The 22337-nt window shown below is 61.4% G+C and overlaps 1 protein-coding gene across 4 annotated transcripts in view; it reads right to left on the reverse strand.

Moving 5' to 3' along the window:
* TTYH3 (tweety family member 3) overlaps window positions 1–8648 on the reverse strand; it is a 32089-nt gene extending 23441 nt beyond the window's left edge. For all 4 annotated transcript variants that reach the window (XM_064366567.1, XM_064366564.1, XM_064366566.1 and 1 more), the window contains exon 1: window positions 8526–8648. In XM_064366567.1, the coding sequence (XP_064222637.1) occupies window positions 8526–8648 (123 nt within the window). The remainder of the gene's footprint in view (window positions 1–8525) is intronic.
* Between the last annotated feature and the right edge of the window lie 13689 nt (window positions 8649–22337).

Here is a 22337-nt window from a genome sequence, read left to right on the forward strand (position 1 = left end):
CCAAGTCCTCCCTGACCTGGCGGGAACGCCTCAGGCCATGGCTGACTAGGAGCGGGTGGGGCTCTCTGGCCTCTACACCCAGGCATACGCTGTCCCTGGGCCTAGAGCCTTCTTCCTTCAGGGAACCCCCACTGTGCCCAGACATACGCCATCTCCTCCAGAATGTCCCCAGGATGTCAGAGACCCAGGCCCAAACCTGGTGCTGCAGCCTTTGCTCTGTGGGAGCCTCAGCTCAGCATCTGCAAGGCGAGAATCCCTGACCCGACCTGGCTGCCTGCACAGGTGGGTGGCCCTGTCCCAGCCCTGCTTGGAGAGGGGAGGGCCCAGCGTGCCACCAAGGCCTTAGGACAGCCAGCGGGGCAGGAGGCTTGGGGAGACAATATGCATGAGCAGTGGCAAGGCCAGTGCCTCACGCCTGCCTTGTCCTCCTGCCCATGCCCACTCTGCCTCCAGGCCCTTCCTGGATGTGGCTCCCATCAGCCACGCAGACACAGGCACCCCCAACACAATGCCAGGCTCGGCACCAGCACAGGCTGCACCACACCAGGCTGCCGAGGCGGGAGGGCCATGCATGACTGCAGGGCAGGGCACACAGCAAGCCAGGCCAGACTGTGGAACACACGCCCTCCACACACACGCAGATAGTTGCTCAACACTCGTGCACCTGGGAGCAGCTGCCCGCCCCGGCGCCCCGGGCCACGGACCTACACGCTGCTCTGTCCTGCCAACCCCTGTGGGCTACAGTGGCGCATGGCTGAGCTGACGAGGCCCTGGCCCACTGGGAGGCGCTCGCAGGAGCTCTGATGAGAAGTCTGGCCTGATGCAGCCCCCAACCCCAGCCATAGGCAGCAGCCACAATCCCGCCACCATGCTGTTCCGGCCACAGCTGCTCGTTCCTTGGCTGGACACTGCTTTGGGTCCACCCTGAGCAGGGAGGGAAGCAAAGACACAGCGACACATCCTGGAGCCACGCTGCTAGGCACAGGGAGCCTGGGGGCAGGTCCAGAGTCCACAGTCACATAGTGGGGCAGGTGAGGCCAGCAGGCCAGGCAGCGTGACTGCAGCTGAGGATGATGGCTGCCTGTGGCCCTGGGAAGGACCAGCGAGCCCCAAAGGTACAGCCACAGGCACAGGGAGCAGGGGAAGCAGGAGAAGCAGCCCCGATGCCCAGAGAAGAGGCGGGCAGAAGATGGGTTCCAGCCCTGCACAGCCCTGCCCCGCCCCTCATGCCAGCTCTTTGGTGGAGGGAGAGGGACAAGCTCCACAGGGGCCAAGCACAAAGTCCACTGAGGGACCAGAATCCTGCCAGAAGTGTCTCCATGTGACAGACACACAACATGGTGACAGTCACACAGCCTGACTGTAGTGGGGATGGAGTCACCCCCAGCTTCCTGGATAGGGATCTGTCTCCACACTGACACCTGTGATCCTGTCCGGGGTCTGGGCTAATTGGGGAGCATCAGCTTTCAGGGCATCTTAACAGTAGCCTGCACTGGGTGCTGGGGACCCAGGCTTGGACAGACAGCTTGGCCCCACTGGGTGGGGGGCTCCCCTGTGTCCACAGTGCCAGCCGGGGGCTCCAGGAGGATGTGGCAGGCAGTGGGAAGGGAGTGACCCCACCTGACTCCACGGTTGCCAAGGCCTGGAACTGCCAAGGCCCCTCCTCCAGAGGAAGTGACAAGGTTTGGGGGTGTCTGAGAGGTGGGCTGGGGTCCCATACCCCAATGCAGACTGAGGGGTTCTGGCCTCCAGCACCATGAGAACCCCCCAGGGTCCTGGGTCAGGGTCGGGAAAGGGGCAGAATCCCTAGGGCCAAGCCTTGCTTGGGGAGGCCAGGGTGGGCTCGGTGTATGCAAGCTACCACCACCGCCCATGTCAGGGGCCCCCCACTGGGAAGCAGGGCCCCCCACCTTTGCCTCTTGGGTCCCCTCACACAAGTGGGGGCTCCAGAGTCATAGCCCTCGACTAGGCCTCAGCCCCCGACATGGCCACGCTGGACACGTGGCTGCAGCCCCCACCCACAGCACACTCGGCTCAGGCTCCCAGCGACGCCGGCCCAAAATTAAAAACAGATTTTCCACCAGGCTGGGCTTTGGTTTCACGCATTCCATGACGGTGAGCTCCTGGCCGTGCCTGGAGGACGTGCAGCCAGCAGCAGCCACGTGGGAGCTGGGGTTGGGGCCAACTTTGCATCCCTGTCCCCCACTCCTGAGGTCCGAGGTCCAGGCAGCCAGGCTACACGTGGCCCCACACCCACTGCTCCACACCCCCCGGGGCTCCCTCCAGGCTGGCCCTCGCCCTCCAGGAATGACCTGGAAGGAAGCTGGTGAGGCAGCCCTTGGGCTGACACTCAGAGGTGCTCCTGCCCATCTCCCCATAGGCCGGGCCTCTGCCCTGCGCCCTGTAGCCAGGGGGTCCCAGCTCTCCTGCTGCCCTCGCCCACCCTCCCCTGTGCAGGGAACAGATACCAAAGAGCTGCAGCAAGCGTGTCTATTTTGGTCCCCACGCTCCGACATATCTCTCAGCGTGACACCCAGAAAATCCCCTGCTCTCCCAGCTTGTCTGCAGGCGTCTGCATCAGCCACATGGGGACTGGGTCCCTGGCCTCAGACCCAGCCTGGAGCCGCCAGACTGGAGCCCCGTCTCCAAGTTGAGCTCCCCACCAGGGAGAGGCAGCCCAGAGGGCACGGCCCAACCCAGATGCAGGGCTCAGAGATGGGTGTACCCCAGAACTTTGGGAGTGCTCCTCCACGATGACCAGGAACCCCACCAGCGTGCACGGGCCCAAGGGGGCAGAGCAAGCAGGGGCACCGTGGCTGGCACCCTCCTCAGAGGCCGAAGGCACTGGCACTCAGGCTGTGAGTGGCCTGGCCTCCTCTCACACCCTCAGCCAACATGGGCCTGGCTCAGCCACAGAGGGTGCTGCCCCACGGGACTCAAGCCAGCCTCCCAAGACTGTGAGAAGCTCCCTTGGGCTCCCTGCAGACCCCAGTGGTGGGCCTGCGTACGGGAGGCCCTCCTGTGGTCCCCCTACACCCACCATCCACCTGCTGTCACATGCTGATTCCCTGGTGGCCGCATCAGGCACTTCCCATGTCCTTGACCCCAGGCCCTTGGCTGCAAACTCGGTTCCTCTTCTGTTGCCCAGGTCTCGGCAGAACTGACTGTGGGGCAGTGGGGGAAGTAGATGCCCCTGAGCCCCTCTGAACCTGCACCCCTGGGCTCTCGAACTGCATTGACGCCATGTCCACTGGAAGGGACGGAGCTGGGCTGTAGCTGGAACCCGGGTCCAGTCTTCCAGCTCCCGATGCTGGCCGGCCCATATTTCTGCTTATGTTGGGGACACAGTGTCCGCCTCCCAGGGTCACTGGGTGGCTCTCCAAGAAATGTGCTTTAGAAATGAGCAGCACAAGCCTCTGGGATCCAAGCTGCAGGGCTCCTCACTCCCTCAGAGCCTGATCAAGAGCCCCAGATGGGGGTGGTCACAGCAGCTGGCATTGCACATCCCTTAGACGGGGCTGGCCAGCAGGGCCCCTGCCCAGGGGTCAGGGGAGGAAGAAGGGTCACCATGGAGATGCCCGGAAGAGGGGCCCTAGAGCTGGGCCTCGAGTTCCAGGCAAGTTAGGGGCGGTGGGGGTCCCGCACACACAGACTGCAGTGGCCCCTGGCGCTGATGAAACCGGAGATGGGGAAGCCAGTGCCCTGAGCAAGAATTCCCACCCCAACATCTGAGCACACCCAGGAAAAGCCGTCAAGACCTTGGCGACTTCTAGCAGGTCCAGGCTGCACTCTAAGGAAGGGAATTGAGAACCCCCGAGTTTCCTAGGGACAGAGGTGGCCAGAGCACCCTCAGAGTCACCAAAACCACAAACCCAAATGCAGGAAGCCTTGATGAAGACAGTGGCCGGGCCAAGGGTGGCCTGACACCCACCCCCCAGCATATGTGGACTGGGTGGTCCAGGGCCCACTTGGCCAAAAGGCAAGCTCAGCCAATCAGTGTCTTCCAAGGAATGTAGACGCTGGCCAAGATGGAAATGCCCAGAGCGGACCCGGACCAGCCATGGGGCGTCCTGCCCACCTGCAATGCAGGATCCCCTTCGCTGCAGCCCCCCATCTAGCTCATCAACTCCTGTTCACTCAGGGCTTGCTCCTGAAGCTTCTGCCCTGCTCCCTGGGGGCCTCCAGGTCTGGCCCGCTTCTGTCCCCTGCAGCTACAGAATCCTGCCTGGCACCGTGGGACACGGGACAAGCGTCTGGAACCAAAGGCCCTAGACACAGTCCAAAGTACAGGACGTGTAAAAAGCTATAGGATTCCAGTCCTCAGGGACACCCACCCTACAGCTCTATGCACTTGGACGGAACCCAGCTGGAGGGACGTTTTTGTCTCACGCTCTTCCCTTTTCCCCAAATGTTCCATGAACGTGTACCGCTTTCATAAACGACAAGACAGGCGACCAAAGCTGCTGTTTTAACTGGAGCTAATTTCCTTCTGATGAGTGGGGAGGATGATAACAGGCCAGCCCTGTCCTGAGGAGCGGCCCCCCAGCCTGCAACTGGGCACGAGGCTGACCTCGTGTGAGTGGCAGCACAGAGGCACTGTGCTCTTAGGAGCTGGCTCCCAGCTCTGCTAGAACACTTGCCCTACTCCCAGAGCTCAGATCCTCTCAGAGTGGTTGTCCAGCTTGGGCTGGCACAGCTCCTGGCACAGAGGACTCACCAGTTCCTGAGGTAGCACATTCCCCTTGTGCAGTCAGACCAGAGTGACCCTCCAACATGTAGGGCTGAGGCCTCTCCCCAAGGTTCAAGCTTCTCTCTGCCCCAGGGCCTTTGCACGTGCTGTTCCCCCAGCCCGGAAGCTCTTCCCCAAGTCTCTGCATAGTGACCTCAGTCTTATCATTAAGACTGGGTCTTGACAGAAACATCTGGGCACTCCAGACTCTAACGGAAAACAGACCCCCCCAGGCTATGCAAACCTGAGGCAGGGGCTCAGGGCAGGTGTCCCAGTGAAACTATCACCTGCCAGGGCTGGCGCGGCCCATGGAGGAGTCAGAAAGGAGAAGGCAACTCATAACCCTCTGATTGTCGGCAGCCAGGCTTGCAGCCTCTATAGCAGGCCAGTTAACACTACCTCCTGCAAGAAGCCTTCCCTGACCACTGGGTTCCCACTGCCCAGTTTGGAACCCACCACAGGGCATAGCTGTTCTCCTGCATCCGGCCCTGAGCTGGAGGAGACAGTGAGCCCAAGAGAGAGGCTGAGGTGAGTGAGCATGAACTTGATCCCTGCCTGAGGACACGGGGTCACAAAGGGCTGGTGAGAGCTGAGCAGGCAGGCCTCCCCCAAATAAAGCCCACAACGGCAGCCGGACCACCCAAGGTCACGCAGAAGGAAGTGACAGAGTGAGGGTGCAGGCCTGCGACGCTCCAGCTGAAGAGAAGGCTCCAGGGCCCTCAGGAGCACCTGCCCGAGGCCAGGTCAGCCAGGCCCACTGGTCATTCAGGACTCACTATGCAGCTAGACTGGCCCGGGCCACACCAGGTGCCCAGGCCTCAGGCCCAGCCCTGCCAGCTCAGCTGCAGGGCCACCAGGGAGTCTCAGGCCTCCTGCAGGCTTCCAATCCCCCCCGTGAACGACACGGCCCCCATTCACTCAGATGCCCGGGCAGCGTGGGAGCCCAGCCCTACAGCCCATTTCTACATTCACTGACTGGGGAGCCGCGCCTCGGGGACTTCTATAGGGTCCAGGCTGCACTCCAAGGAAGGGTCTTCCTTGGAGCCGACCCCAGATGCCCCTCCATCTCCTGCCCTCCCACAGATCCCTCAGCCCCCATCAGCTCCTAATCTCACGGTCACACTCCCAGCAGCAAGGCAGCTGTGGGGGAACCTAGGAAGCCCGAAACTCCAGGCCGACTGGGGCTCCTCTGGGGGCAGGAGCAGAGGCCTGCAGAAAGGAGCAGGGCTCTTGTCCCCACCGCTTACTCACTATGTGATTTGGAGCCTCAGTTTGCTAATCTGTACAATGGAGCAACTGTCCCCATCTCCTGGGGCTGTGGGAAAAGCAGCTGGTGACAGGCAGTCCCACGCAGGGCCTTGAAACAGGACCTGGCCCTGGTCCCTCCAGGGGATTTCACCAGGGTTCCCAATAGCAGACCACAGGGGCTGGAAATAGCAAAGGACAAAGGCCAGTCCCTCGTGCCACATCCCCAACTCCTAACACCAGGCCCCACTTCCCCCATCCCCCCTGCCCTGATAACCTCGAAGCAGATGCCCACTCCCCAGCAGGGCACAGCCCAGGTGGGGGCAGCACACAGATAGCTAAGAAGGAACCCTAGGTCAGGATGGGTGAGGGGTCCACCTCCCCCACAGCCAGCAACTCCTTACCAGGGGAGGCAGGAAGGGGCGCCTGCCACAGCCCAGACCCACCCACTGCCCACCCTCCCTGGAAGGGGTCTCCTGGCTCTTGCCCCCAAGGGGTGACCCTATACAGGCGGAATGGCCAGCCCAGATTCACAATGAGGCGATGAAGGCTCAGAGAAGCCAAGTAGTTGCCCAAAAGCACCAACACTCGAAGGGCACGGGCAGGACGCACGCCAGGACCAGCTCACGCCACAGCCCCTCGCCAAGAGCTGGGAGTGGAGGCGGCGGGGGATGGAGGCAGGCTGGTTTCCACATCGTGAATTATTCAGTGGCTAATTCTGCTCCGTGGAGACGAGGCAGGAGAGAGAGTGAGTCAGAGCCCTCCCACAGCCGAACAGAGCGCAGGGCAGGGGAGGAAAGGGGGCAGAAGCCAGGGCCTCCCAGTGCCACAGCACTCTGCTAGAGGCCAGGCAGGCCAGGCTGAGCAGAGGGGCTTGGCCACTGCCCAGAGGCCCTGTGGGCTGCAGACATCATCGCCCCTCACTCCCTTTCTCACTCCATGTCTCACATCTGGGAAGGCAGGCACCCTGGAGGGCTGGAGGGAAGTCCAACTGTGGCTGGTAGCTCAGGCAGGTGGCATCCCAAGGGCCAGGAGGAAACAGCTGCTCCCCCACCCCCACCTCCCCCATGCTCCAGGGCTGCCCTGGAGCTTCAGAACTGACAAATGGGCCAAACCCTCAGGGCAGAGAACTTTCCAAAGTGCAGCACACCCTCCTTGCAGCTTCAACAGAGTCTTCCAGGGACAAGTGACAAAGCCGAGAGCATGGAAGAAGTTCCAGAAGTTCCTGGATGTGCGTTGCCCCCACACCGAACGGTCCCCTGGGGCTGGGCCTCTAGAACGCAGGCGTGAGATTTTATACCAATCCTTCCGCCTCCCTCTTCCCTGCTGTGTCTGGGCGTGCCTGGGCCGATCCCTCACCCCCTTCCTCATCTGTTAGGAAACGTCATCTGATGGGCTGGGGGGCCTGGGTGCATGTGAGCGCGAGGCTGGGAGCACTGGGCTTCTCCACTTCCGCTTCCCTCCTCTGGATGCGGGAGGCCACAGACAACGCAGTTCTGAAGAGTCCAGGTGCTAGGCTATCCGCGGAATACCAGATTCCCAAGCCATTTTGATAAGCAAAGAGCCATTCCCACCCCACCATGGAGCTCTGCCATGATCTGTCCAGAGAGAAACTCCGGGTGACCAAGGACCCTGGTCACGGGGCTTCTGGAATCCGGATCTCTAGGCAGGAAGGAAATGCCCACAGCTTGGTCCCCTGCCCCACACTCGAATGACAGTAGCTTGGCCATGGGGGTGGTGCTGGGGCCTGGCATGATGCCAGGCCAAGAGCTCCTCTGGGAGAGGGCTGCAAAGGGCCCCCAGCCACCCCCTAGCTCTGCCCGGGTTCAGCTACTTCCAGCTTCCCTGCCTGAGGCCCACGGTGCTTCCCAGCCGCCAGGCCTCCCTCCCCTGGGGGCTACAGGCAGCCTGTCTCCCACGGCCACAGACGACACCCTGTGTACATCCCACAGCCTGACCGCCAAGCAGGGGGTCATTACCGACCACAGAGGGCTGGCGGTGGACCAGGCCATTCATCCACTGGAAGCCTGGCAGTGGGATTCCCCAGCCGCGGGTGAGTGGGCGAGGAGTCTCCACCTGCCTGCACCCAATGTGTCAGGCACCTGCTCTGATCTCAGAGCCTGGGGGTCATCTGGGGAGGGGTCTCTACTGGGACACAGCACCAGGCTGACCCCAGTGATGGAGAGGCCCTCCACTGGCCAAGAGGGCTCACGGAGCGGGGAGAGGCAGCTCCATGAAACCCTAGGAAGGGGGGCCTTAGTGACACCAGAAGGGAAGGCCAGAATCCGGAGGGGGACCATGGACCCTCGACGGGTTGGAGGGGATTTAGACCTTTGAGGAGGAGGCCATGACCCTGGAGGAGGGGGTCCCAGGAATCAGAAGAGACCCTCGAGAAGGAAGGAGGCCAGGTCCCGCGAGGAGGAGGCGGCTATGACCCTGGATGGGGGATAAGGGGTCCTTAGGCCCTCGGGGAGGGGGACCGTGGCCCTGGGAGGGGAGAGGGCCGTGACCTGGGGACCCTGACCCTGTGACCCCGAGGGGCCCGTGTCACCTGCTGGTAGTCAGCGTCCTCGGGCCGGAATTGGCTGCTGGTGGCCTCCCAGCTCAGGTCGAAGTGGGGCAGCCGGTGCAGGAGGCTCACCCACCAGGGCGCCGCGTAGCTGACCCCGGCCATGGCGGGGCCCGGCCGCCTTCGGATAAGCGCGGCCTGCGCGGGGCTCCCTCGCTGGCCCGGGGCGCGGGCTTTAGGGACCCGCCGACCCCGGCCTGGCCGCCCGCATCATCCGCGCGCTCCTGGGCCCGGCCCGGCCCGGCTCGGCCCGGCTCGGCTGCGCTCGGCTCCGCTCGGCCGCCCGCGCCCGCCGCCTCTTTGTTCGCCGCCGCCGCCGCCGCCGCCCCCTCCAAGCCCCCGCCCGTCCGCCCGCCGACCCCGCCCCCGAGCCTCCATTGGTCCGCCGCCCTCCAGCCCAGCCTCCGCGCGCCCCGCCCTTGGCCTGCCTCTTACCCACCATTGGCCTATCTCCCGCCAATCCCGCCCCATATTGTGCCCCGCCCACCCATTTCTGCATCTCTATTGGTCCTTTTACCTGATGCTTCTGCCCCTCCACTCTCATGCCCTCCCATTACCCAATAGCCCCGCCCCTCGGCGTTTCCCCGCCCTCCTGCCCCGCCTCTGAACCATCATTGGTCCGCCGGAAGACGCTCCGCCCACTTCCTTGCCCTCGTGGAGGGCGCCGGCCCCGAAGGCGCTGGAGGACTGGCTCTCAGAGCTGTACGACCTAGACCTGCCTTTCCACGTGGCCGTGGGGGCTAGAACCCTGGCTGCAGAAGCAGCGACTCTTCATTCCATGCGTTCGCTCGTCGTTTCGATCTTTGCACGTTTCTTGCATTTTACTGCGGGGGTCCGGCCTGGTGGGGCTGGACTGGGCTGGCCCTGGCCTACCCATTGCACACACACAGCACACAGCCCACAGCGCTCAGCAAGGCACCAAGTGGCCTGTCTGTACAATGGACATGATCTGGATTCAGGATCTTGCTGGGGCATCTAGAGCTGTGTGATCTGGGGCAAGTTACTTAACCGCTCTGTGCACCACTCTGTGCATCGGTGTCTCTAAAAGGGGATGGTTAAGGTACAAGTGTTGGCCGGGCGCAGTGGCTCACGCCTGTAATCCCAGCACTTTGTGAGACCGAGGCAAGTGGATCACCTGAGGTCAGGAGTTCGAGACCAGTCATGGCCAACATGGTAAAACCCCGTCTCTACCAAAAATACAAAAATTAGCCCGGCGTGGTGGCAGGTGCCTGTAGTCCCGGCTACTCCTGAGGCTAAGGCAGGAGAATTGCTTGAACCCAGGAGGTAGAGTTTGCAGTGAGTAGAGCTCACACCACTGTACTCCGACCAGGGCAACAAAGCCAGACTCCATCTCGAAAAAAAATTTTTTTAAAAAAAAGGTACGAGTGTTAAGTGGATCCAAAGATAGATTCAGTCCCCATCCAGCCTTCCCTCTGGGGCAGGTTGAGTTTTTTGTCAAGACCTAAGACGAAGACAATGCCCTGTCCTGGCATCCTGGGACCTGAAAATTCAGGCAACTGCCAGCGAGGGCCAATCATGAGCTTTGGAGCCACACATCCACAGGGCCTCCTCATGGCTGTGCCTCCTCCTCTGCTAAAGGGGAGATGGGGGCTGCTGGAGCCAGGAGGATGGACATAGTACCTGCTTGGGCCCAGATGCATGCCTCCTCCTGACACCAGGGGCAGTCGGTGCATCTTGGCTCTGTTTCACCACCTGGGGCCTTATTCCTGGACCTCCTGTGTACTGAGAAACAGGTTTCCACACCCGGGCTCCACCATCTGCTGTGCCCAGCTCGGCCAGTTCTGTGGGCAGGCAGGCTTTTCCTGGCAGGAAGTGCTCTTTGCAGGCAGGGACAGTTCAGGGCAGTGGCTTCCCAGGAGGCCTGGGCCTCAGCTCATCGACTACCCTGACTCGCCTGTTTTCCTGTGATAGGGCACCGGGCAAGAGGGCCTAGCCAAGCTGCAGTTACCACCCACTGGATAACTTAGAGACACCACCCAGTTGGGAAATAATGGCCGAGCAGAATTGGGGAGGTCGAATTCTTCATCCCTAAAGGCCGCAGAGCCAGGAATTCTGGGTGGGGTGGGGATACTGGCTCAGGTTCCTCTCTCTCCAATGCCAAGGTTTCTGGGAGCTCCAGGCAGAATGAAGACCCCTCCAGCCTCCTAAGACCAAGGCTACTTCCTTGGGGTAGGTTGGTACCTGGCCAGGTGAGTCCTCTTCCCTGTCACCTGCTGAGTGTTCACTGTGAACAGGTGGCATAGGCAGGATGCCCACTCCTAGCCTGACATTGCTCCAGCATCCGGCCTGTGCCCTCATCTGCACAGCTAGGGGATCACCTGCATGGCCCGCGCCCCTGGTTGACTCTGACCTCAGGGTTCTGTGTCGTATAACTCCAGGGATGAAAGGGACAGACCCTGGCCAGCTGCAGAAATTGTCCTCACGGCCCGAGATTGTTTCTCATTCCTGCTATTGGCAGCAGCTCCTGTGGCCACAGACAGACCTCCGGCTTCCCCCTGACTCCAGTGCCCTCCACACCAGCCTGGCAGTCCTGCCAGGGGTACACACATGCAGATATGCATGAGTACATGAGTTCCTTCCCATGTTTCCAGAAGCCTTGCAAAATTGTGCTTTTTCTTCTGATAAAACCAGAAAGCCAGCCAGGCATGGTGGCTCACACCTGTAATCCCAGCACTTTTGGAGGCCAAGGCTGATGGATCCCCTGAGGTCAGGAGTTCAAGACCAGCCTGCCCAACGTGGTGAAACCCCGTCTCCACTAAAAAATACAAAAATTAGCTAGTCATGGTGGCAGGCACCTGTGAATCTCAGCTACTCAGGAGGCTGAGGCAGGAGAGTCACTTGAACCCAGGAGATGGAGGTTACAGTAAGCCAAGATTGCACCACTGCACACCAGCCTGGGAGACAGAGCAAGACTCTGTCTCAAAAAAAAAAAAAAAAAAAAGCCAGAAAGCCTAATGCAGACATTATGTGAAATGATAACTCAGGGCCAGGCATGGTGGCTCATGCCTGTAATCCCAACACTGGGAGACTGAGGCGGGGGAGATTGCCTGAGGTCAGGAGTTGGAGACCAGCCTGGCCAATATGATGAAATCTCGTCTCTACTAAAAATACAAAAATTAGCCAGGCATGGTGGTACATACCTGTAATCCCAGCTACTCAGGAGGCTGAGGTGGGAGAATCGCTTGAACCCAGAGACGGAGGTTGCAGTGAGCTGAGATCATTCCACTGCACTCCAGCCTGGGCAACAGAGAAAGACTCCATCTCAAAAAGAAAAAAAATGATAACTCAGGTGTAGTGGATTGAATTATGTTCCCCAAAAAGATACGTTCCAGTCCTAACCTGTGGTATCTGTGAATGTGACCTTCTTTAAAGAAAGGGGCCGCGTGCAGTGGCTCATGCCTGAAATCCAGGCACTTTGGGAGGCTGAGGCAGGAAGACCTCGTAAGGCCAGGAGTTTGAGACCAGCCTGGACAACATTCCTTCTCTACAAAAAAAAATTAATTAGCTGGGTGTGGTGGCACAGGCCTGTAGTTATAGCTACTCAGGAGGCTGAGGCAGGAGGATCCCTTGAGCCTGGGAGATCTAGGCTGCGGTGAGCTGTGATTGTACCACTGCACTACAGCCTGGATGATGGAGCAAGACCTTCTCTCTAAAAAAGGGTCTTTGTTAATGTAATCAAGTTAAGATAAAGTCATATTGGATTAGAGTGGTCCCCAGTGCAAAGATGGTGTCCTTATAAGAAAAGCTAAATTTGGACACGGACTCTGAGATACAGAGACGCAGAAGGAAGAGCCCCGTGTGAAGACAGAAGCAGGGGTCAGAGCGATGCCGCCACAACCCCCAAGCACTGAGCATTGCTGGGGCCAGCAGAAGCTGGGAGCGAAGAATGGGGCAGCCCCTCCCTCAGAGCCCCCCTGCCTCGATCTCGGACTTCCGGCCCCCAGAACTGTGAGACGATGCATGTCTGTGTTTGAAGCCACCCAGTTCGTGGAGCTTTGTCACAGCAAATCCTGAAACAAATACACCAGCTTTCTCAGAGCTTCTTGGTGGCTGGTGCCCTGTGCCTCTGATTGGTGTGGGATGGAACGGTGCTGATGACTGATTAATGTTTGCAGTGTGCTTGGACGGTGAAATCTATTCCTAAGGGGCCTGTGGAGGAAGAATTGGTAAAAGGGGTCCAGGGTGGAGAGAATAAGGGGCCCACAGCCAAGGTTCTAGAAGACCACAGCCAGAGTCCCTAAGCCACCCCAGTGCAATGCTGGCTGGGATCTAGTGTTGAAGAGAAACTCCCGTGGAACTGAAAACCCCCAGCTTCCAGGAGGGTTAAAGGAGAGAAGGCCAGATAGAGGACCTAGCGTGGGACGAGCATGGAGGAAGTTCCTGCTACCATCCCACCTGCTGTGACCTGATGTCACTGCCCAGAGCTACTGTGGTTTTCCCATCTGTTCTGCAACCGCTGTGGCTGGAGGCTGGACTTTAGTTCTACTTTACAGATGGAGCAACTGAGGCCCAGGCCCTGCCACTGCATGGGAGGCCTTGAGAATCACCAGCCGGTCAGGGAACCAGGGTTCAGCCTAGTTCCACTGGCCCTTCCTCCCTCCCCACTTCTTCCCTCCCTCCCTCCTTCCCTCCTCCCTCTTTTTCTCTCCTTTGCTTCCCCCACCCTCCCTCTTTCCCTCTGTCCCTCCTTTTTCCCTCTCTCCCTCCTTCCCTCCTTTCCTCCCTCCCTCCTTCCCCCCTCCCTCTTTCCCTTCTTCTCTTCCTCCCTCCCCCCTTTCCTCCCTCCCTCTGTCTTTCCCCTCTTTCTTTCTTCCTCCCTCCTTTCCTCCCTCTGTCTTTTTCTCCTTTCTTCCTTTCTCCCTCCCTCCTCTCCTCCATCCCTCCCTCCATCCTTCCCTTCCTTCTTTTGAGTGAAATAGGGATTGTGAGCAAAAACCAGGCATGAGAAAGTCTGTGAGGAGAGACTGCAGAGGACCGAGCTGTCTGGAAGCCTCTGGTAGAAGTGTCTGGTCCTAAGGGAGGGGAGCAGCCAGGCCAGGAGCTCCCAGGGTCTGTCCCCCATGCCAGGAAGGTGTCAGGGTTGAGGCTCGGAACGGTTGTCCCCAGGCCTGCAGAGAGGCCAGGCCTGAGCCGAGGGCCCCCAGATGCTGGGGCGGAAGCCAGGACAATGGAATTCCCTGTGTTTGGGCCCCACTCAAGAGGTTCACGTTTTCAGTGCAGAGGGAGCTCACTGGCCAGGAAGAGAGGGCTACAGGGTGGGGCTTCCTGGTGCCTGCTGAGATGAGGCTGGGTGACGCTGTGATTGCACAGCCAGCCTGGTGCCTGGCTGACCACAGACACCTGGCTGATGGATCTTGGCTGCAGGGAAGCCACAGGAGCACCACTTTCAATCCGGGTCTGAGACAACCGGCTCTGGAGGCTGGGAGAGATGCCAGCCAGCGTGGTCCCCAAGAGGACCATGAAGCGAGCCACGCAGACCTGGCCGGTGCGAGGATGTGAGCGCCTCTCATTTATCTGGGCTCACCTGGCCAGCAGCCTCGCCTTGACCAGAAAGTCACTGGGAGCCAGGAGATCAGTGGGGGTGGCCTCTGAGCAGTCAGGAATTCTGTCCTGAGTCCACTCGCTCAAGTCGAGTGTGTTATCCAGCACTTCCCTGCTTGCCACATAAGACTAACAAGACTGCGTGTCTGGGTCCCAAGCCTAGTGTAGATTGAAAATAGCGCCCTGAGGCCACCCATGGCTGCTCATACCTGTAATCCCAGCATTTTGGGAGGCCCAGGTTGGAGGACTGCTTGAGCCAGGAGTTCCAGACCAGCCTGGGAAACATAGGGGGACCCTCATCTCTACAAAACATTAAAAAACTTAGCGGCTGGGTATGGTGGCTCAGGCCTGTAATCCCAACACTTTGGGAGGCTGAGGTGGGTAGATCAGGAGGTCAGCAGTTCAAGACCAGCCTGACCAACATGGTGAAACCCTGTCTCTACTAAAAATACAAAAAGTAGCCAGACGTGGTGGCAGGCGCCTGTAATCCTAGCTACTCAGGAGGCTGAGGCAGGAGAATTGCTTGAACCTGGGAAGCAGAGGTTGCAGTGAGCTGAGATTGTGCCACTGCACTCCAGCCTGGGCAACAGAGCAAGACTCAAAAAACAAACAAACAAAAAAGGGAGCGGGGTGGGGCTGGGCGCAGTGGCTCACATCTGCAATCCCAGCACTTTGGGAGACCAAGGCAGGTGGATCATGAGATCAGGAGTTCGAGACTAGCCTGGCCAATGTGGTGAAACCCTGTCTCTACTAAAGATAAAAAAGTTAGCCAGGCGTGGTGGCGCGCACCTGTCATCCCAGCTACTTGGGAGGTTGAGGCAGGAGAATCGCTTGAACCCGGGAGGCAGAAGTTGCAGTGAGCTGAGATCTCAATACTGTACTCCAGCCTAGGCGACAGGACGAGACTCCATCTCAAAAAAAAAAAAAAATTAGCCTGTTCATGCAGCTCCACCAGCAGCTAGGTTTTGTTGCAGTGGACGCTGTGCTGAGAGTCATCAGACCTGGGACTTAGGTCAGGCTTGGCAACTGCTATGACCTCTTTAGAAACCCATGTCACCAACAGGAGGCGGTGAACTTAGCATCCACTGAGTCCAGTTTCCTATTTTACAGATGGAGAAACTGAGGCTCTGAGAAGGGAAGAGACTCATCCCAAACCACAACCCTGACTCATCGAGAAAACAGCCATAAAAAAAGAATGAGGCTGGGCAAGGAGGCTCACACCTGTAATCAAAGCACTTTGGGAGGCCAAGGTGAGCGGATCACGAGGTCAAGAGATCGAGACCATCATGGCCAACTTGGTGAAATCCTGTCTCTACTAAAAATATAAAAATTAGCCAGGCATGGTGGTGGGCGCCTGTAGTCCTAGCTACTCGGGAGGCTGAGGCAGGAGAATCACTTGAACCCAGGAGGTGGAGGTAGCGGTGAGCCAAGATCATGCCATCGCACTCCAGCCTGGGCTACAGAGCGAAACTCCATCTCAAAAAAAAAAAAAAAAAAGAATGAAATCATGGCCTTTCCAGGAACACGGACGGAGCTGGAGGCCATCATCCTAAGTGAACTCACTCACATACTGCACGTTCTCACTTATAAGCAGGAGCTAAGCAATGAGTAAACATGGACAGAAAGAGGGAAACAGCAGTACTGGGAACTTCAACGTGAGGGAGGGGCCAGGTGCGGTGGCTCACGCCTGTAATCCCAGGACTTTGGGAGGCCAAGGAGGGTGGATCACTTAGGTCAGGAGTTCCAGAACCAGCCGGCCAACGTAGTGAAACTCGGTCTCTACTAAAAATACAAAAGTTAGCTGGGTGTGGTGGTACATGCCTGTAATCCCAGCTACTTGAGAGGCTGAGGCAGGAGGATCACCTGAGCCCAGGAGGTCGAGGCTGTAGTGAGCTGTGATTGCACCACTGCGCTACAGCCTGAGCGACAGAGCAAGACCCTGTCTCAAAAACATAAAAACAAAAACGAGGCTGGGCACAGTGGCTCACGCCAGTAATCCTAGCACTTTGGGAAGCCAAGGTTGGTGGGTTGCCTGAACTCAGGAGTTCAAGACCAGCCTGGGCAACACAGTGAAACCCCATCTCTACTGAAATACAAAAGATTAGCTGGGCATGGTGGTATGTGCCTGTAATCCCAGCTACTCGGGAAGCTGAGGCGGGAAAATTGCTAGAACTCGGGATGCAGAGGTTGCAGTGAGCCAAGATCGCACCATTGCACTCCAGCCTGGGCGACAGAGAGTGAGACTCCATCTAAAAAAAAAAAGCAACAAAAAACGAAATGGGGAAAGCTTTCTTAATGTTCTGATGCTTTCAAGGGATGTTCTTTGTCTGCTAGTAAAAAACACACACCTGCTCTGTGGGTGTCGGCAGCCGGCTGGGTCTGAGCGGGAATGTTCATCATGACCCGGTACTGTCGTCTCTTCCAGGCGGCCTCCATGCCCCAATTCCAGGAGCAGTGGCAGGGGGTATCTGGCCACCCCGTGGGCTGCAATTGGGATTGGTGACAAAGGGTGGCTGAGTCACTGTTGGCAGGCAGACCACCAACTCCCCTGCCTGAGCTTCGTGAATAAGATGTATTTCACAGACCTTCAGAAACAGGCCAGGGTGGGCGTGGAGGGAGGTGCTGGGGTGGAGTGGGTGGTGGAGTGGGGGACAGAGTCTCACCTCCCTCTCAGGAGCCCTGCCCACTGCTCTCACAGGACCCTCAGGCTGTCACAAGCTTGAGCTGCCAAGGAGACATTGCTCCCCTTCCAAGAGCAGAGACTTAGAGAGTGCCAGGCAACTCTCTAAGCCTTGGTTTCTCCAGCTGTGAAAGGAGGAGGGTCATGCTTCCCTCCATGGGTGGGTGCTGGGATTAAGCTGGGAAAAGGGTTGTCTAAGGCCAGGCCCCACATAACCTATGTGCTCTGCCCCATGTCCCCGTGGGGGGCCCTGTCCCCACCTCACGTCCACTGTGTCTCTGTCTGGCCTGGGCAAGGGAGTGTCTGCACCCTCTAGGTTTGAAAGCCTGGATCCAACAAACCTCACTCCCCATGCATGGGTGAAGGCCGGCTCAACTTTCTTGGCTGGTTTCCTGGCCAGGGTGGGCTCAGGGAGCCCAGGGAGCCCGGGGTCTCCCTCACTAGGCCGGGCAGGCTACTGGGTCTAGGGAGTCTCTGGAGATCCGATCCTCCCCTTGACATGCCATTTCCAAGGCAGGGGGGCCCAGGAGGAAATGAGGGACCCCCCCAGCACCTCCGCTGAGGCTTTGTCCAGAACACAACACCCTGGAGACCCAGCTCAGAGCAGGAGACCCAGCTCAGTGTGTGGAGGTGGGTTACAGGCAGCCCCTCTGTGGCCCCTGCCCCTCGCCCAGCTCTCATCCTAGGACAAGCAGGGAAGGTTCTGGAGGCCGCTCTAGTGGTGGCCTGCTTGCCCAGAGGGGCTCATGTCATAGGAAAGGTCTGGAGACAGGAGGTGGGGCCTTTTTTGGATCATGTGAAGACCTCTGGGGACCACCTGGGGAAGCCCCTCAGAGGTGTCATCACCCTGCCCCGGCATGGCCCCCTCCTCCATGCACAGAAGCCAGTCGACACTGGGGAAGGACTATCCAGCTCCACATCTGCAGTCTCAGCTCCAGAGGCTCAGAAAAGGAAGTGCCTCTTTCCAGGTCCCCCGGAGCACCGGGTGGCAAGGCCATGCCCTTTGCCCTGAACTTCTCTGTACCACTCCGGTTCATCTCCGCCAAGGAATCTGGCCTGCTGCCCCCCTGCCAGCCCCTCCCTGGCCTCCCAGGACCTCAGGACCAAGTCCAGAGTCCTCCCAGGACTGGCAAAGCCTCCACATCGCTCCGAGGTAGGGGGTGCAGGGGTGCAGGGCTACGGAGAGTAGCAGGCAGAAGCTTCTGGAAGAGAGGTGGTGAGGGTGATATTATGAGGGCCGGGGCTGGGCCTGGGATAGATGCTTGGGGTCTGTGTCCGGGATGAATAGCCTCTTGCTCTTACAGAGCCCTGCTGGCTGGTATAGACCTCCCTGGCCACTGGCTCACAGCCACCCAGAGACAGTGCCAGCACGCCCTTGGGTAGGGATGGTCAACCTGAGGCTCGCCACAGGTAGCCCAAGATGGGGAGGGGGTGGTGGCTGGAATCCTGGGGCTGCATTATTTCACCTGCAGGCCTGGGACTCACCCACCCCACTCGCCTGCACCCCCACCCCCCGCCACCTTTTCCTTCCTAGAGTTCCCAGCTGGGCCTGCAGCCCAGCAGAGAGGATGTGGGATGCAGGAGGCCCTACCGGGCTCAAGTTCAGTGGCCTAGAGCGGAGATCCAGCTCTGGGGGCCCAGCCCAGCCTCCGAGGACCACAGAAAGCCTTCTCTGCTCCACAGGGTTCCCGTGAGTACAGAGAGGCTGGGGCAGCAGGAGCAGGAGGAGCTGGGGCAGGAGGAGCTTGGTTAGGAGGAGCTGGGGCAGGAGCAGCTGGGGCAGGAGGTGCTGGGGCAGGAGGTGCTGGGGCAGGAGGAGCTGGGGTAGGAGGAGCTGGGGCAGGAGGAGCTGGGGCAGGAGGAGCTGGGGCAGGAGCAGCTGGGGCAGGAGGTGCTGGGGCAGGAGGAGCTGGGGTAGGAGGAGCTGGGGCAGGAGGAGCTGGGGCAGGAGGAGCTGGGGCAGGAGGAGCTGGGTTAGGAGGAGCTGGGGCAGGAGGTGCTGGGGCTGGAGCAGCTGGGGCAGGAGGAGCTGGGGCAGGAGCAGCTGGGGCAGGAGGAGCTGGGGCAGGAGCAGCTGGGGCAGGAGGAGCTGGGGCAGGAGCAGCTGGGGTAGGAGGAGCTGAGGCAGGAGGTGCTGGGGTAGGAGGAGCTGGGGCAGGAGCAGCTGGGGCAGGAGGAGCTGGGGCAGGAGCATCTGGGGTAGGAGGAGCTGGGGCAGGAGTAGCTGGGGCAGGAGGTGCTGGGGCAGGAGGAGCTGAGGCAGGAGGTGCTGGGGCAGGAGTAGCTGGGGCAGGAGGTGCTGGGGCAGGAGGAGCTGGGGCAGGAGGTGCTGGGGCAGGAGGAGCTGAGGCAGGAGCAGCTGGGGCAGGAGGAGCTGGGGTAGGAGGTGCTGGGGTAGGAGGAGCTGGGGCAGGAGCATCTGGGGTAGGAGGAGCTGGGGCAGGAGGAGCTGGGGCAGGAGGAGCTGAGGCAGGAGCAGCTGGGGCAGGAGGAGCTGGGGCAGGAGGTGCTGGGGCAGGAGGAGCTGAGGCAGGAGGTGCTGGGACAGGAGCAGCTGGGGTAGGAGGTGCTGGGGCAAGAGGAGCTGGGGCAGGAGGAGCTGAGGCAGGAGGAGCTGGGGCAGGAGGTGCTGGGGCAGGAAGAGCTGGGGCAGGAGGAGCTGGGGCAGGAGGTGCTGGGGCAGGAGCAGCTGGGGTAGGAGGAGCTGGGGCAGGAGGAGCTGAGGCAGGAGGTGCTGGGACAGGAGCAGCTGGGGTAGGAGGAGCTGGGGCAGGAGGAGCTGGGGCAGGAGGAGCTGAGGCAGGAGGAGCTGGGGCATGAGGTGCTGGGGCAGGAAGAGCTGGGGCAGGAGGAGCTGGGGCAGGAGGTGCTGGGGCCGGGGGAGCTGGGGCAGGAGGAGCTGGGGCAGGAGGAGCTGGGGCAGGAGGAGCTGGGGCAGGAGGTGCTGGGGCCGGGGGAGCTGGGGCAGGAGGAGCTGGGGCAGGAGCAGCTGGGGCAGGAGGAGCTGGGGCAGGAGCAGCTGGGGCAGGAGGAGCTGGGGCAGGAGCAGCTGGGGTAGGAGGAGCTGAGGCAGGAGGTGCTGGGGTAGGAGGAGCTGGGGCAGGAGCAGCTGGGGCAGGAGGAGCTGGGGCAGGAGCATCTGGGGTAGGAGGTGCTGGGGCAGGAGTAGCTGGGGCAGGAGGTGCTGGGGCAGGAGGAGCTGAGGCAGGAGGTGCTGGGACAGGAGCAGCTGGGGTAGGAGGTGCTGGGGCAAGAGGAGCTGGGGTAGGAGGAGCTGGGGCAGGAGGAGCTGGGGCAGGAGGTGCTGGGGCAGGAAGAGCTGGGGCAGGAGGAGCTGGGGCAGGAGGTGCTGGGGCCGGGGGAGCTGGGGCAGGAGGAGCTGGGGCAGGAGCAGCTGGGGCAGGAGGAGCTGGGGCAGGAGGTGCTGGGGCCGGGGGAGCTGAGGCAGGAGGTGCTGGGACAGGAGCAGCTGGGGTAGGAGGAGCTGGGGCAGGAGGAGCTGGGGCAGGAGGAGCTGAGGCAGGAGGAGCTGGGGCAGGAGGTGCTGGGGCCGGGGGAGCTGGGGCAGGAGGAGCTGGGGCAGGAGGAGCTGGGGCAGGAGGTGCTGGGGCAGGAAGAGCTGGGGCAGGAGGAGCTGGGGCAGGAGCAGCTGGGGCAGGAGGAGCTGGGGCAGGAGGAGCTGGGGCAGGAGCAGCTGGGGCAGGAGCAGCTGGGGCAGGAGGAGCTGGGGCAGGAGGTGCTGGGGCCGGGGGAGCTGGGGCAGGAGGAGCTGGGGCAGGAGCAGCTGGGGCAGGAGGAGCTGGGGCAGGAGGTGCTGGGGCAAGAGGAGCTGGGGTAGGAGGAGCTGGGGCAGGAGGAGCTGGGGCAGGAGGAGCTGAGGCAGGAGGTGCTGGGGCAGGAGGAGCTGGGGCAGGAGGTGCTGGGGCAGGAAGAGCTGGGGCAGGAGGAGCTGGGGCAGGAGGTGCTGGGGCCGGGGGAGCTGGGGCAGGAGGAGCTGGGGCAGGAGCAGCTGGGGCAGGAGGAGCTGGGGCAGGAGGTGCTGGGGCAGGAGGAGCTGGGGCAGGAGGTGCTGGGGCCGGGGGAGCTGGGGCAGGAGGAGCTGGGGCAGGAGCAGCTGGGGCAGGAGGAGCTGGGGCAGGAGGTGCTGGGGCAGCAGGAGCTGGGGCAGGAGCAGCTGGGGCAGGAGGAGCTGGGGCAGGAGGAGCTGGGGCAGGAGCAGCTGGGGCAGGAGGTGCTGGGGCAGGAGGAGCTGGGGCAGGAGCAGCTGGGGCAGGAGCAGCTGGGGCAGGAGGAGCTGGGGCAGGAAGAGCTGGGGCAGGAGGAGCAGGGGCAGGAGGTGCTGGGGCAGGAGGTGCTGGGGTAGGAGCAGCTGGGGCAGGAGGAGCTGGGGCAGGAGCAGCTGGGGTAGGAGCAGCTGGGGCAGGAGGAGCTGGGGCAGGAGCAGCTGGGGCAGGAGGAGCTGGGGTAGGAGGTGCTGGGGCAGGAGGTGCTGGGGCAGGAGGAGCTGGGGTAGGAGGTGCTGGGGCAGGAGGTGCTGGGGCAGGAGGAGCTGGGGTAGGAGCAGCTGGGGCAGGAGGAGCTGGGGTAGGAGGTGCTGGGGCAGGAGGTGCTGGGGCAGCAGGAGCTGGGGCAGCAGGAGCTGGGGTAAGGAGGTGCTGGGGCAGGAGCAGCTGGGGAAGGAGGTGCTGGGGCAGGAGGTGCTGGGGCAAGAGAGGCTGGGGCAAGAGGTGCTCGGGCAGGAGCAGCTGGGTTAGGAGGTGCTGGGGTAGGAGGAGCTGGGGCAGGAGGTGCTGGGGCAGGAGGAGCTGGGGCAGGAGGTGCTGGGGCAGGAGGAGCTGGGGCAGGAGCATCTGGGGTAGGAGGTGCTGGGGCAGGAGCAGCTGGGGCAGGAGGAGCTGGGGCAGGAGCATCTGGGGTAGGAGGTGCTGGAGCAGGAGGAGCTGGGGCCGGGGGAGCTGGGGCAGGAGGTGCTGGGGCAGGAGCAGCTGGGGTAGGAGGTGCTGGGGCAAGAGGAGCTGGGGTAGGAGGAGCTGGGGTAGGAGGAGCTGGGGCAGGAGCAGCTGGGGCAGGAGGAGCTGGGGCAGGAGCATCTGGGGTAGGAGGTGCTGGGGCAGGAGGTGCTGGGGCCGGGGGAGCTGGGGCAGGAGGTGCTGGGGCAGGAGCAGCTGGGGTAGGAGGTGCTGGGGCAGGAGCAGCTGGGGTAGGAGGTGCTGGGGCAAGAGGAGCTGGGGTAGGAGGAGCTGGGGCAGGAGGAGCTCGGGCAGGAGCAGCTGGGGCAGGAGGAGCTGGGGCAGGAGCAGCTGGGGCAGGAGGAGCTGCGGCAGGAGGTGCTGGGGTAGGAGGAGCTGGGACAGGAGGTGCTGGGGCATGAGGAGCTGGGGCAGGAGGTGCTGGGGCAGGAGCAGCTGGGGCAGGAGGTGCTAGGGCAGCAGGAGCTGGGGCAGGAGGTGCTGGGCAGGAGGAGCTGGGGCAGGAGGAGCTGGAGCAGGAGCAGCTGAGGCAGGAGGAGCTGGGGCAGGAGCAGCTGGGGCAGGAGGTGCTGGGCAGGAGGA

Source organism: Aotus nancymaae, unplaced genomic scaffold, assembly GCF_030222135.1.
Source record: "Aotus nancymaae isolate 86718 unplaced genomic scaffold, 86718_ANA_hifiasm-v0.15.2.pri h1tg000064l_1, whole genome shotgun sequence".
NCBI lineage: Eukaryota > Metazoa > Chordata > Mammalia > Primates > Aotidae > Aotus > Aotus nancymaae.